General features: G+C 36.8%; 1 protein-coding gene across 1 annotated transcript in view; it reads left to right on the top strand.

The window, feature by feature from the left end:
* The window catches only part of LOC131952668 (neuronal acetylcholine receptor subunit alpha-2), a 97,211-nt gene that overhangs the window by 13,909 nt on the left and 70,631 nt on the right, over positions 1 to 12,671 (top strand). Inside the window, exon 3 of the mRNA XM_059315429.1 lies at positions 4,249 to 4,293. Coding sequence (XP_059171412.1) covers positions 4,249 to 4,293 — 45 coding nt within the window. The remainder of the gene's footprint in view (positions 1 to 4,248; positions 4,294 to 12,671) is intronic.

Raw genomic sequence — 12,671 nt, 5'->3', positions numbered from 1 at the left:
TATTTCCGTGTAAAAGGCAAAATAGATGCTGATGCTATACAAATTATAATGTAGATACATTTGAATGATTGTATAGAAAGAATTAATTTTATAAATATATAATGATGAATTTTTCAAACAAATGAATTTGACAATATAATTTATGAAGGACTGCCAACACATTTCTACTGTGCATACAACATCTATCTATCATGGGGAAAGGGCGGGATTTGAAAAGACAGTATTTAAGAGGATGCAAAACAATGCGTATATATAAATAAACAAAATTAATGTATGTGTATGACATATTTTCTTGTTCTTCAGTCCTTTGCCAGTTTTTGAATTCTTTCATGTCATGTTGCATGGGATTTACTCCAATACAATAAAGTAATACCTGTAAACTCGGTATTCATCCTCTTTCCAACTGTTTCGATTAGTTCCATGTCTATTGCAACTACTTTCGCCATCGCATACTTCGTGCTACCATTACAGTTAAAAGCCTAAGTCAGAGGCGTATCGGGTAGGGGGGCGGGGGGATGCGGACCGCACCGGGTGACACCATTTAGGGGGGGGGGGTGACACCAAGGCGAAAAAATAGCAAAATATATAGAGAAAAACTTAAGGGGGGATGCAAATCGAAAGTTTGAGAGGGGGGGGGAGTGCAAATCGAAAGTTTGAGAGGGGGTGCAAGTCGAAAATTTGAAAGTTTGTCCCCGGAAAGGGTCGCTACACCTATGGGGGGTGACACCATTAAGTGCCGCACCGGGTGACACCCGACCTCGCTGCGCCACTGGCCTAAGTATTCTCACTCAGAGAAAAGCTGGAAGACAGCAGTTCAACTCCTTACTGAGTTCGACCAATCACCTTCATTGTATCTTTTGATATGAACTCCTCTTTGGGAGCGGAAAATATGTTCTCCATGATATCCGTGTTTTTTCTTTTTAGCACTGGTGGTCGCTAACCCGGCACGTAAACCATACAAACATACATGTAGGCTGTCTACACATAAACCATACAAACATGCATGTAGGCTGTCAACACGGGAACCATACAAACATGCATGTACGTTGTCAACACATAAACCATACAAACATGTAAGTAGGCTGTCAATACATAAACCATACAAACATACATGTAGGCTGTCAACACATAAACCATACAAACATGCATGTAGGCTGTCAACACATAAACCATACAACAGGGGCGTAGCGAGGGGGGGGGGGGGCGGGGGGTGTGGACCGCACCGGGTGACACCATTTAGGGGGGTGACACCAAGGCAAAAAATAGCAAAATATATAGAGAAAAACTCGACGGGGGGGGGGGGGTGCAAATCGAAAGTTTGAGGGGGGGGGGTGCAAATCGAAAACTTGAGGGGGGGGGGTGCAAATCGAAAGTTTGAGGGGGGGGTGCAAATCGAAAGTTTGAGGGGGGGGGGGGTGCAAATCGAAAATTTGAAAGTTTGTCCCTGGGAAGGGTCTCTATGCCTCTGGGGGGTGACACCATTAAGTGCCGCACCGGGTGACACCCGACCTCGCTACGCCACTGCCATACAAACATGCATGTAGGCTGTCAACACATATACCATACAAACATGCATGTAGGCTGTCAAAACATAAATCATACAAACATGCATGTAGGGTGTCAACACATAAACCATACAAACATACAAACATACATGTAGGCTGTCAACATATAAACCATACAAACATGCTTGTAGGCTTTCAACACAGAAACCATACAAACAAGCATTTTTTTTTGCCTCAGACACTTAATTTATAGCGTCAGTTGTGTGTACGCTTTAGTATTACAGTTTTCATCATCGGCTTGTGAGGACTGATACTGATTTACAATAGTAATATTTCTTTCTTACTTGTAGCCTGCTTTCATTCATTTAAGATGGTTTACTTATACATAGATCTAATACAAAACGTATAAATATAATTAAAAATAAAAATTAAAAACCAACCTGAAACTGAAAATGCAAATGTGTAATTAAATGATTATTCAAGGGATTCTTTTTCTCGTCGTGCGTGGTGGGTTGGGGGGACGGGGAATTTGGGTTTTTAAGTAGTGCTATACACCCCATACAAACATGCATGTTTTTTTTTTTAATACTTTTATTTGCAATTAAAACAAGTACATCAGCATCAAATTTTTTAACATAATTTTGAACACCAAATGAAAACGAAAGGTTTTGCAAATGTACATAATGAATATTTACATGATGTCATGTTTTTGATTTAAAAAAAAAAATTGCAAAGGATGACAGTAAAAGGGGTGAAGGTCAAATGAAAGTGTCAGAAGTCTGGGTGGGGAGAGGAAAGGAAATTTTTCAGAGAGGGTCAATGGGACAGTGAAGCATTTTCTATGTAGGGAAACAACTTATGTTGACTAGTTGAAATGGTGTTGTAGTGGTCGCATTGAGTTTTCAAAAGGTTGCAGTTTGAAAGATGAGGGGACAAACATGCATGTAGGCTGTCAACACGGATAAACTCGCCTCAAGAGACTCACTAATGAAATGTCCTGAAGAACGCTTAAATAGAAAAAATTATATGATTTTTATTGGGTGTCTATGTGATAAAAAGAAATGTTTTTTAGCTACAATAAAAATAAATAATCATCAATAAAATGTTTACAATTCTAACATTTTATTTTAATATAATGTAAAAAAATTATTTTGTTCAAGTAATAATGTTACTAAACAAAAATAGAATTCACACAAATTCTCCAGAAAAAAAAAAGAAACGATATTTTTACTTCCCTTTAGTTGCCTCCCCTTATGAATAATCATTTGATATTCCGTTCTTTCTCTCTGCCCACTGAAATCGTGAGGTACGGATGAATCCTTTTTGTAATGAATGGAAATACGGGGTCTGTGGCGATAGCTTTGGGGGGGGGGTATTACAAAAAAAGATATTGTAAATTGGCGTATGTCTTCCATGATCTGTCCAAATGGTATACAGCTCAATGGAGTGTAAATACATTTTGCCTGCCAGTGATGTGGTTTATGGCGTCATTTATTGTGGGGGTGGGAGGGTGGGAGGTGGGGCGGGGGTGAAGATAATAAAACATAGCAAAAAAAAAACAGGTTCCGAATACCTATTTAGATTTCCAATTTAAACAATTACCATAAATAGGTTGATTTATAAAGTGTTGTTTTAACACAAGTTGAAAATATCCAAAGTCCATTTTAAAGCAATGTTTTAAATCAGTGCCGCTGGCAAAACGTTTATAATGGGGTTCTACAAACAACATGACAGGCCCTAACTACGCCCTTGTCTTATGTAATATGTGTAAAATGTAAACAAAGATGTAAAAAAGGGGCGACAAAGAAGCGTATGGATGATAATGGAGATCTTTCCCCTTTGGCTTTAATTAAAAGGAAAATCAACAGTCCTCACGCGAAGCTATTTGTTTGATTGTGATTTTATTTTTATGATAAAGATGATTGGCCGCTAAAAATAGCATTTCGCGTGATATTGTGTACACCCTACGTGACTTGATTGTGTGATATGTTGTTATCTTCTAGATGGTTTGTGTAACATGATTTGCCTCGTGTGGGCAAAATGTCACACTAGGGAAGGTGGGAGCTTTACTAAACGCTGTTTGAGCAATATGGATATATTTTACATTAAGTATTTATCCCGCGTTTAAAGGGAAAGCTGGACATATGACTGAGTAATTAACGATCGGATTCGACACAAGTCTGATTTGGGCTACTTCAGTTTTCTTAACACTAGCCATAAATCAAACTTAACCCTAAATCTAAGCTTTGGTTATGAATGTAACTGCAATAATAAAATATCAATTATCTTAACCTTAGCCTTAATCAAAAGTTAGATTGTATCCTCAACATTAAACCTAAACTTTAACTTTGGTTATCAACCGTATATTCACACCTCTTCCCTGTAGGTTCCAACATTTGTGTCTCTATGTTCACACCTCTTCCCTGTAGGTTCCAATATTTGTGTCTCTATGTTCACACCTCTTCCCTGTAGGTTCCAACATTTGTGTCTCTATGTTCACACCTCTTCCCTGTAGGTTCCAATATTTGTGTCTCTATGTTCACACCTCTTCCCTGTAGGTTCCAATATTTGTGTCTCTATGTTCACACCTCTTCCCTGTAGGTTCCAACATTTGTGTCTCTATGTTCACATCTCTTCCCTGTAGGTTCCAACAATTGCTCCTCTAAAATCACACCTCTTCTTCCCCTATAAAATATACTTGTTGCTATGTAACAACCAATCCATGTTTTTTTTTCTTGACCAGGACGAGAAGAACCAGGTGTTGATTACAAACGTCTGGCTGGACCATGTAAGTAACTGGTGTGTCTCTGTGTCTTTGTGTGTGTCTGTGTGTCTGTGTGTATCTGTGTCTTTGTGTGTGTCTCTGTGTCTTTCTGTGTGTCTGTGTGTATCCGTGTCTGTGTGTCTCTGTGTCTCTGCGTCTCTTCGTGTCTGTGTGTGTGTGTCTGTGTTTCTGTGTGTGTCTCTGTGTGTCTCTGTGTGTCTCTGTGTGTCTCTGTGTGTCTGTGTGTGTCTGTGTGTGTCTGTGTGTGTCTGTGTGTCTGTGTGTGTCTGTGTGTCTATGTGTGTCTCTGTGTGTCTCTGTGTGTCTCTGTGTGTCTGTGTGTGTCTCCGTGTGTCTGTGTGTGTCTCTGTGTGTCTAGTGTGTCTCTGTGTGTGTCTGTGTGTGTCTGTGTTTCTGTGTGTGTCTCTGTGTGTCTCTGTGTGTCTCTGTGTGTCTCTGTGTGTCTAGTGTGTCTCTGTGTGTCTGTGTGTGTCTGTGTGTGTCTCTGTGTGTCTGTTTTTCAGTGTGTGTCTGTGTGTCTCCGTGTCTCCGTGTGTCTGTGTGTCTCTGTGTCTGTCTGTGTCTGTCTGTGTCTCTGTATGTGTCTGTGTGTCTGTGTGTGGGGGGGGGGGGGGAGGGAGGGTTTTTTTTTAATATACGAGTAAAAATAGGTAGGCCCATACTAAAGTTATTTGCAAGTACTGTTTGGATTTTTCACTCTATTTTACAGCATAATAAGTTTGTACACATTTTGTACATTTAAATCAAAGACTGTCTGTTTATCGCTACTCTAAACATATAAGCCCCGACATTTAAACGAGTCACTTATGACTAGAAATAAGCGACCGCGACAAATCTTAAAAAGAAATTTAGTAAATCGTTATCTATAAGATATTACAAAATCTAATTACACAAATCCTCTTACTCTGATGACCCTACGCATTCATTGACGTCTGCATGACAACAGACAGGTCAGGCTGACCTACCTTCAGAAAAATCCATCCGCGCCCATGGCAGTAATAAAACTAACAGCTAGGGAAGTGTCGAAGAAAAAAAATCGTATTGGAGTAGGCCTAAAGTACTACAATTAGTTATAATCTACGGGTACACACTGAAATTAGCCCAAGAGGATGGGAAATATATGGAACACTTTGGCCAAGCTATTTTTAACATCGGATTTTCCAACTTCAGTACAGCGCAAGCTTGCAAGGAAAAAAAAAACCAACTTGGATTTATTTTTAAGATAAGTGCAAATTGTATCAGACTTAATTAAACACCTACGCTCGTCTAGATCCAAGATTTTGTTTACCAGAATCCCAGACTAATTTATAGCGAGGCGTAAATTTAGTTTAAGATTTATAAGAACTATTTCGGGAGATCTGGCTTTATATTTAAATTCAAAATTCTATTTTTTAAGGGAATGTAATGTATGATTTAATAGTTAATATAATTAAAATAATGCCGATAAAGCTAAATTTAAAAACTATTGCATTTACCTTCAAAAGCAAGCTGTTCCGTATTTTGATTAAATTGTTGCAGTTGGGTATTTTAAAAGTATTCAATAAGGTATGAGTTGATGTTTAACTGACAATGCATCTAATACTATAATGGGCCAAGTTCGCACATCTCTCTCTCTCTCTCTCTCTCTGTCCGCAAAAAATTTTCGCCGGACATCACGTCAGAAACGGCAGCGATATATGGAGAACTTTATACGGACTTTTGTTGAAAATAATATGTTAGATGTTTTAAATGTATAACCACAATTTTATTTCAAGAAGAAAAATATAAAATCAAGGCGTATTCGAATGTAGAGAAACAGTATTATTTATGCAACCGGAAAAGCATTAATAGATGTGTAAAAGAACGCATAAAACTGTGACGACACTATTGCTTACTAATGACGTCATCTGCCGTGTTTAGAATAAAAAAAGAAATGAACTATTTCATTCAAATTTGATTTAGATCTACGTACACTATGAAATGTATACAATACATTTTTTCCGGCCTAAACTCATAACATTTATTTATACAAAATCTTTGTTTGGAACTGGCTAATTTGGGATAAAAAAATTAATTTGAAAGAATAGGCATATTCGCGTAAGTTAAGATTTTAAAATACGTCTTTCATTCTCTGTATTTTATAAGGTGCCTAAATAGCGGAGATGTTAGTGTACTATAAACCACGCAGGTGGTGCGGGTTCGAGACCCACCAAGTCAACTTGGTTAATGTATTTTTTTTTGTTTTGCTCGGACTAAACTTAAAAAAAAAATTCAATTAGGATTCTAGATCTAGATCTAGATTGTCGGGTGTCCGATAAGGCACTTCCCGGCGCCGCAGGCGCTTCAAATTTGGCAGGATCTTGCCTTGGGGCGACAGAGCACGGGGGCCGGTTGGCCGAAAAGTCTACGATGAGGGGGTCAAAACTGACCTCGACTGACCGGTACCTTAAATGAGCTATAAATCGAAAATAAATGTCCACGGAGGAACCTCTTCATAACTCTTGAGGTCGTAGACCGACCCTCGAGCGAATTAATTAAGCATTCAAATTCTGAATGTTTTCGAAAGCCTAAGCGAAGCTGGGCAGCATGCCTAGTTCTAAATAAATACCAACCAGTATATCGTTAAGATCAGACTGAAATATATGTTGACATAAAGTTTAGTTATCCTTTGACGTACACTAGCTAGTGTTGGTCAGACCTTTTATGAGCTAACATCAACACTGGAAGAAAGTTAATTAGGCGGATTTTCAGTCGTAGCCACATGATCGTAATTACACACACATGATTGTAATTTGTAATCAATCAGACTGAAACTTAATTTTGCTTTCATCGCCATTGTGTCTGAATCTTACCCATACAGACGATTATCTTAATCTTGAATATTGTAACTTACTCATACAGACGATTATCTTAATCTTGAATATTGTAACTTACTCATACAGACAATTATCTTAATCTTGAATATTGTAACTTACTCATACAGACAATTATCTTAATCTTGAATATTGTAACTTACTCATACAGACAATTATCTTAATCTTGAATATTGTAACTTACTCATACAGACAATTATCTTAATCTTAAATTTTGTAACTTACTCATACAGACAATTATCTTAATCTTGAATATTGTAACTTACTCATACAGACGATTATCTTAATCTTGAATATTGTAACTTACTCATACAGACAATTATCTTAATCTTGAATTTTGTAACTTACTCATACAGACGATTATCTTAATCTTGAATATTGTAACTTACTCATACAGACGATTATCTTAATCTTGAATATTGTAACTTACTCATACAGACGATTATCTTAATCTTGAATATTGTAACTTACTCATACAGACAATTATCTTAATCTTAAATTTTGTAACTTACTCATACAGACAATTATCTTAATCTTGAATATTGTAACTTACTCATACAGACAATTATCTTAATCTTAAATTTTGTAACTTACTCATACAGACAATTATCTTAATCTTGAATATTGTAACTTACTCATACAGACACTTATCTTAATCTTGAATATTGTAACTTACTCATACAGACAATTATCTTAATCTTGAATATTGTAACTTACTCATACAGACGATTATCTTAATCTTGAATATTGTAACTTACTCATACAGACACTTATCTTAATCTTGAATATTGTAACTTACTCATACAGACACTTATCTTAATCTTGAATATTGTAACTTACTCATACAGACGATTATCTTAATCTTGAATATTGTAACTTACTCATACAGACGATTATCTTAATCTTGAATATTGTAACTTACCCATACAGACGATTATCTTAATCTTGAATATTGTAACTTACCCATACAGACGATTATCTTAATCTTGAATATTGTAACTTACTCATACAGACACTTATCTTAATCTTGAATATTGTAACTTACTCATACAGACAATTATCTTAATCTTGAATATTGTAACTTACTCATACAGACGATTATCTTAATCCTAAATATTGTAACTTACTCATACAGACGATTATCTTAATCCTAAATATTGTAACTTATCCATACAGACAATTATCTTAATCTTGAATTTTGTAACTTACTCATACAGACACTTATCTTAATCTTGAATATTGTAACTTATCCATACAGACAATTATCTTAATCTTGAATATTGTAACTTACTCATACAGACGATTATCTTAATCCTAAATATTGTAACTTACTCATACAGACGATTATCTTAATCCTAAATATTGTAACTTATCCATACAGACAATTATCTTAATCTTGAATATTGTAACTTACCCATACAGATGACATTTTAATCATTTAAATGGGACCATAAACATACAGTTTGTCTAGTTTTGTATTGATATATTACTAACAGGAAATATAAACCTCTCGTTCTTAGAAAAGAACAGTAATAAATGAAATCTAGTTAAGTTACGAGTTCGAAATCTAAAAAAAAAAAAAAACACTTAAGAAAAGTCATATTTTTCCACGAGTGTTGATAAGGGAAGTCAGAGTTTCCTCCAAGTATCTCTTCGAGGGGTAGGGGGGGCACCCCCAAGAATGTCTACCGCAGCCCCCCCCCCCCCCCACTGAACGAGATAGAAGTTATAGAAATATATACTTTGACCTGTGTCTGACTCCCCCTCCCCGGAAAATTTAGTCCGCCCCCACGAAAGTTTAAAGTACCTCCCCCCCCCCCAGGATAAAAAGTCTGAAACAAACACTGAGTGAAGTGAGGGAAGCAATGAAAGACCAAGGTCTTTAGCCGACCGGGCAATTGGGGGTCGACAAGTCGGGTAAATCAACTATTCCGTTTAGCGGAATGTCTTAGATTTATTAAAGATTTAATAGGAAGTATTCATCAGCGGCCATCGTAGTGTTGATTTGGTTATTTCTATTACAAGCACTAAGCGAAATTGTCAGTCATAAAAAATAGTTAAATTATTAGCTTCTGTATCAATGGTATACGCATACGTAGCTATTTGACAGAAACGTTTAGGTTTGGAAAAGTACATTAAATCGTTGAGACCAATCTATTTAATGTGTACTTTAAACTACCAGTTTCGTTGATTTTTTATATTTTTTATATATTATTTCGGTTTTCTACATCATCATGTATAAAAAAAAGCCCCAATTTTTTTTTTACTTTTTAGTTATAAGGATTGAAACCGATTCTCATAGACTATCGCATGGGATTAAAGCCCATTCTTATAATCTATCTTAATAATAATAACTTTATATAATAACGGCAACAACGGTGCTTAAAGCCCATTCTTATAATCTGTCTTAATAATAATAGTAACTTTATATAATAACGGCAACAACGGTGCTTAAAGCCCATTCTTATAATCTGTCTTAATAATAATAGTAACTTTATATAATAACGGTAACAACGGTGCTTAAATCCCATTTTTATAATCTATCTTAATAATAATAGTAACTTTATATAATAACGGTAACAACGGTGCTTAAAACCCATTCTTATAGCCATGCAAGCAGCGCCGGTTCTTCTACTAGCACTTGAAAGCTAGTAACTAAAGGAAACCATGTTAAATACTTTGACATTACGGCTGAAATTAAAGGGCGACATGTCAGTTATGATATCAGCGTGAGCACTCAGGTGTTCAGCGTGAGCACTCAGGTGTTCAGCGTGAACACTCACGTGTTCAGCGTGAACACTCAGGTGTTCAGCGTGAGTACTCAGGTGTTCAGCGTGAGCACTCAGGTGTTCAGCGTGAGTACTCAGGTGTTCAGCGTGATCACTCAGTTGTTCAGCGTGAGTACCTTAGTTTAATTAATGACAGCTGAAACAAAAACAAAACCTGAACATTTTTACCCGTCACGTTTAGAATTAAGTTGTTCATCCTAGGTTTATTTTGGAGTTTTTCTCCAAAAGTCTTTAGGCGCCATCTATGTTTATGTGAATTATGAATAGTCGTCTCAGGGTATGACGAGTAGTCTCCCTGCTATGTCTATTCTACTCTACACCTTCTAGGATTCGAGTAACATTGCAATATGAAAACATTCCTATTTCATATATGTATAAATAACTTAGACAGTTACTTCGATTCAATTAGAAACATGTGCATAATTAAATAAATAATTGTAAACATAAAAATTACGCAATCCAACACCTCTTTACTTGAGTGATTTCTTACGAAATATATCAATGTACTCATCATGGTACAGGATGACGTATTATTTCACTAACTCTGCTTGACCAATCATAAACCACACATCAGCTTCCCTCTTGACCAGTGCCCTGTTACGTCACCTTCCAGACTTGGTCATTCCTTGACCATAACTAGACCAAGACACGCAGATGACCCGCCGTGACCTCTTAGAAATTCCAAAGAAAAAAAAAACCCCGCCCTGGCCAAGTCCCACAACTCCACTGATAAGCTGAGTAATTTATTGAGTTATCTCCCCAATAATTTCCTAAATCCCAGACCTCCCCTTGTTTGTCTCACGGTCAGCCGGCAACTTGCCCGGCAATTTTAGCCGGTCTTATCATTTCTTTCATGCCTGGCTTTTTCACGTCCCCCTCCACGCCAACTAGAACAGTGGCCGGCTGCCGGTTAATTGAATAGCACATCCACACGGCAATTGCCGGTTTTTTCTAAAGAATGCATGTTACACCAGGAAAAAAAAATGGTGCATATATTATGGGTTGGGTATGCGGGAGTGTGTGCCATTATGAGCTTCGTTTCTTTCATCCATTTTTTTCTGAGGTTAATTTTCTGCAAGTTTGATAACCGTTCGGATTAATGTTGTTTCACAATGGGTTATGTTATAACCTTATAGATTAATATAGTGGTAAACGTTAGGTTATATTATAATCTTATACATTAGTTTAGTGGTAAACGTAGGTTATATTATAATCTTATACATTAGTTTAGTGGTAAACGCTAGGTTATATTATAATCTTATAAATTAGTTTAGTGGTAAACGTTGCGTTATGTAATACCCTGATTAGTGGTAAACGTTGGGTTATATTATAATCTTATACATTAGTTTAGTGGTAAACGTTAGGTTATATTATAATCTTATAAATTAGTTTAGTGGTAAACGTTGCGTTATGTAATACCCTGACTAGTGGTAAACGTTGGGTTATGTTATAACCTTTCCAACTAATATGTTGGTTTACTTTGGGTCATGTTACATACACATAACATAAAACATATAACATACTTAGGAAGACCACAGGTTTGAAGATTATATGACATGTTGGAGCATTACGAAAATAATTAATTTGCAGATAATACGATAGTTGTAATTAAAGATTACATCTAGCCCCATTAGTTCCAGACAGTGGCCTAGCCAGGATCGTCTCAAAGGGGGGGGGGGATTCCAATTTTTAATTTTTACCCGGGGACAAACTTTCGATTTGCACCCCCCCCCCTCAAACTTTCGATTTGCACCCTCCCTCATACTTTATATATATATATACCGAGGGGTCTATGGGGGGATTATGACCCCCCCCCCCCCAACCCCCCCTGCCTACGCCAAAGGTTCCAGATCTTGAAACAAACTGAAATGCTGGGAAAAAGTTCCGTTTGCTTACCATTTCTAACAGGACGACAGCTGATTAATATGATAAAAATATATTTTGGCTATTTTTAATAAGAACAACGAGAATGTAATTTAGATGGGAAAGGACAAATGACATCAAAGAAATCTTCACAAAAAAGGTTTAGTTATATGAATATAGGTTGAATGTATTTCACGGATGTAGTAAACACTGTTGACGTAACTGTCATTACTTGTAGCTAGTGACAAGCTAATATGTGAATCGATGTCAATTTATAAATCGATGCAACACTTGTGGGTATTGAATCCGATCAGCTAAAGTATTGAACTGTGTATAGTGAGAGATCATGAAAATAACAGACTAGGTATCTTTAGACCTCTAGAAATTAAAACGGATTATGAATTTCAGCGTATGTTGGGGTTGGGGGTGAAGCTAGATGAAAGTTTATATATATGGGATGGAGGTAAACTCTCATATCTTTCCCGATATTTGTTCATAGTTATACACATATGCATAAAGTCTTGTTAACTTTTTATCGTTATTTTGTTTCTTTTTATTTTTGTGGGTAGAGGGGTAGGGTATGTGTGTGTGTGTGGGGGGGGGGGGTGGTGGCGTTCCACTGCTAGTCTACTAGGCAGACCAATCTCCCAGTGCTAATGCTGTCTGCTGACGGCCAGTGAGCGGAGCCTGATGAGAACGAGATGACCAGCATAAAATGTGTACTCAGCTGAGGTCACCACAATCAGGCAGTGTCTGGATTTTAATATGCACACATGTAAACACACACACACATAAATGTATACACACTCACACAACACACTCAGCTGAGGTCATGACAATCAGGCGGTGTCTGGATTTTAATATGCACACATGTAAA

Source organism: Physella acuta, unplaced genomic scaffold, assembly GCF_028476545.2.
Source record: "Physella acuta isolate Inbredline_101_S28 unplaced genomic scaffold, ASM2847654v3 ptg000886l, whole genome shotgun sequence".
NCBI lineage: Eukaryota > Metazoa > Mollusca > Gastropoda > Physidae > Physella > Physella acuta.
The sequence above is the reverse complement of the archived record's forward strand: the minus strand, read 5'-3'. Positions and strand labels throughout refer to the sequence as shown.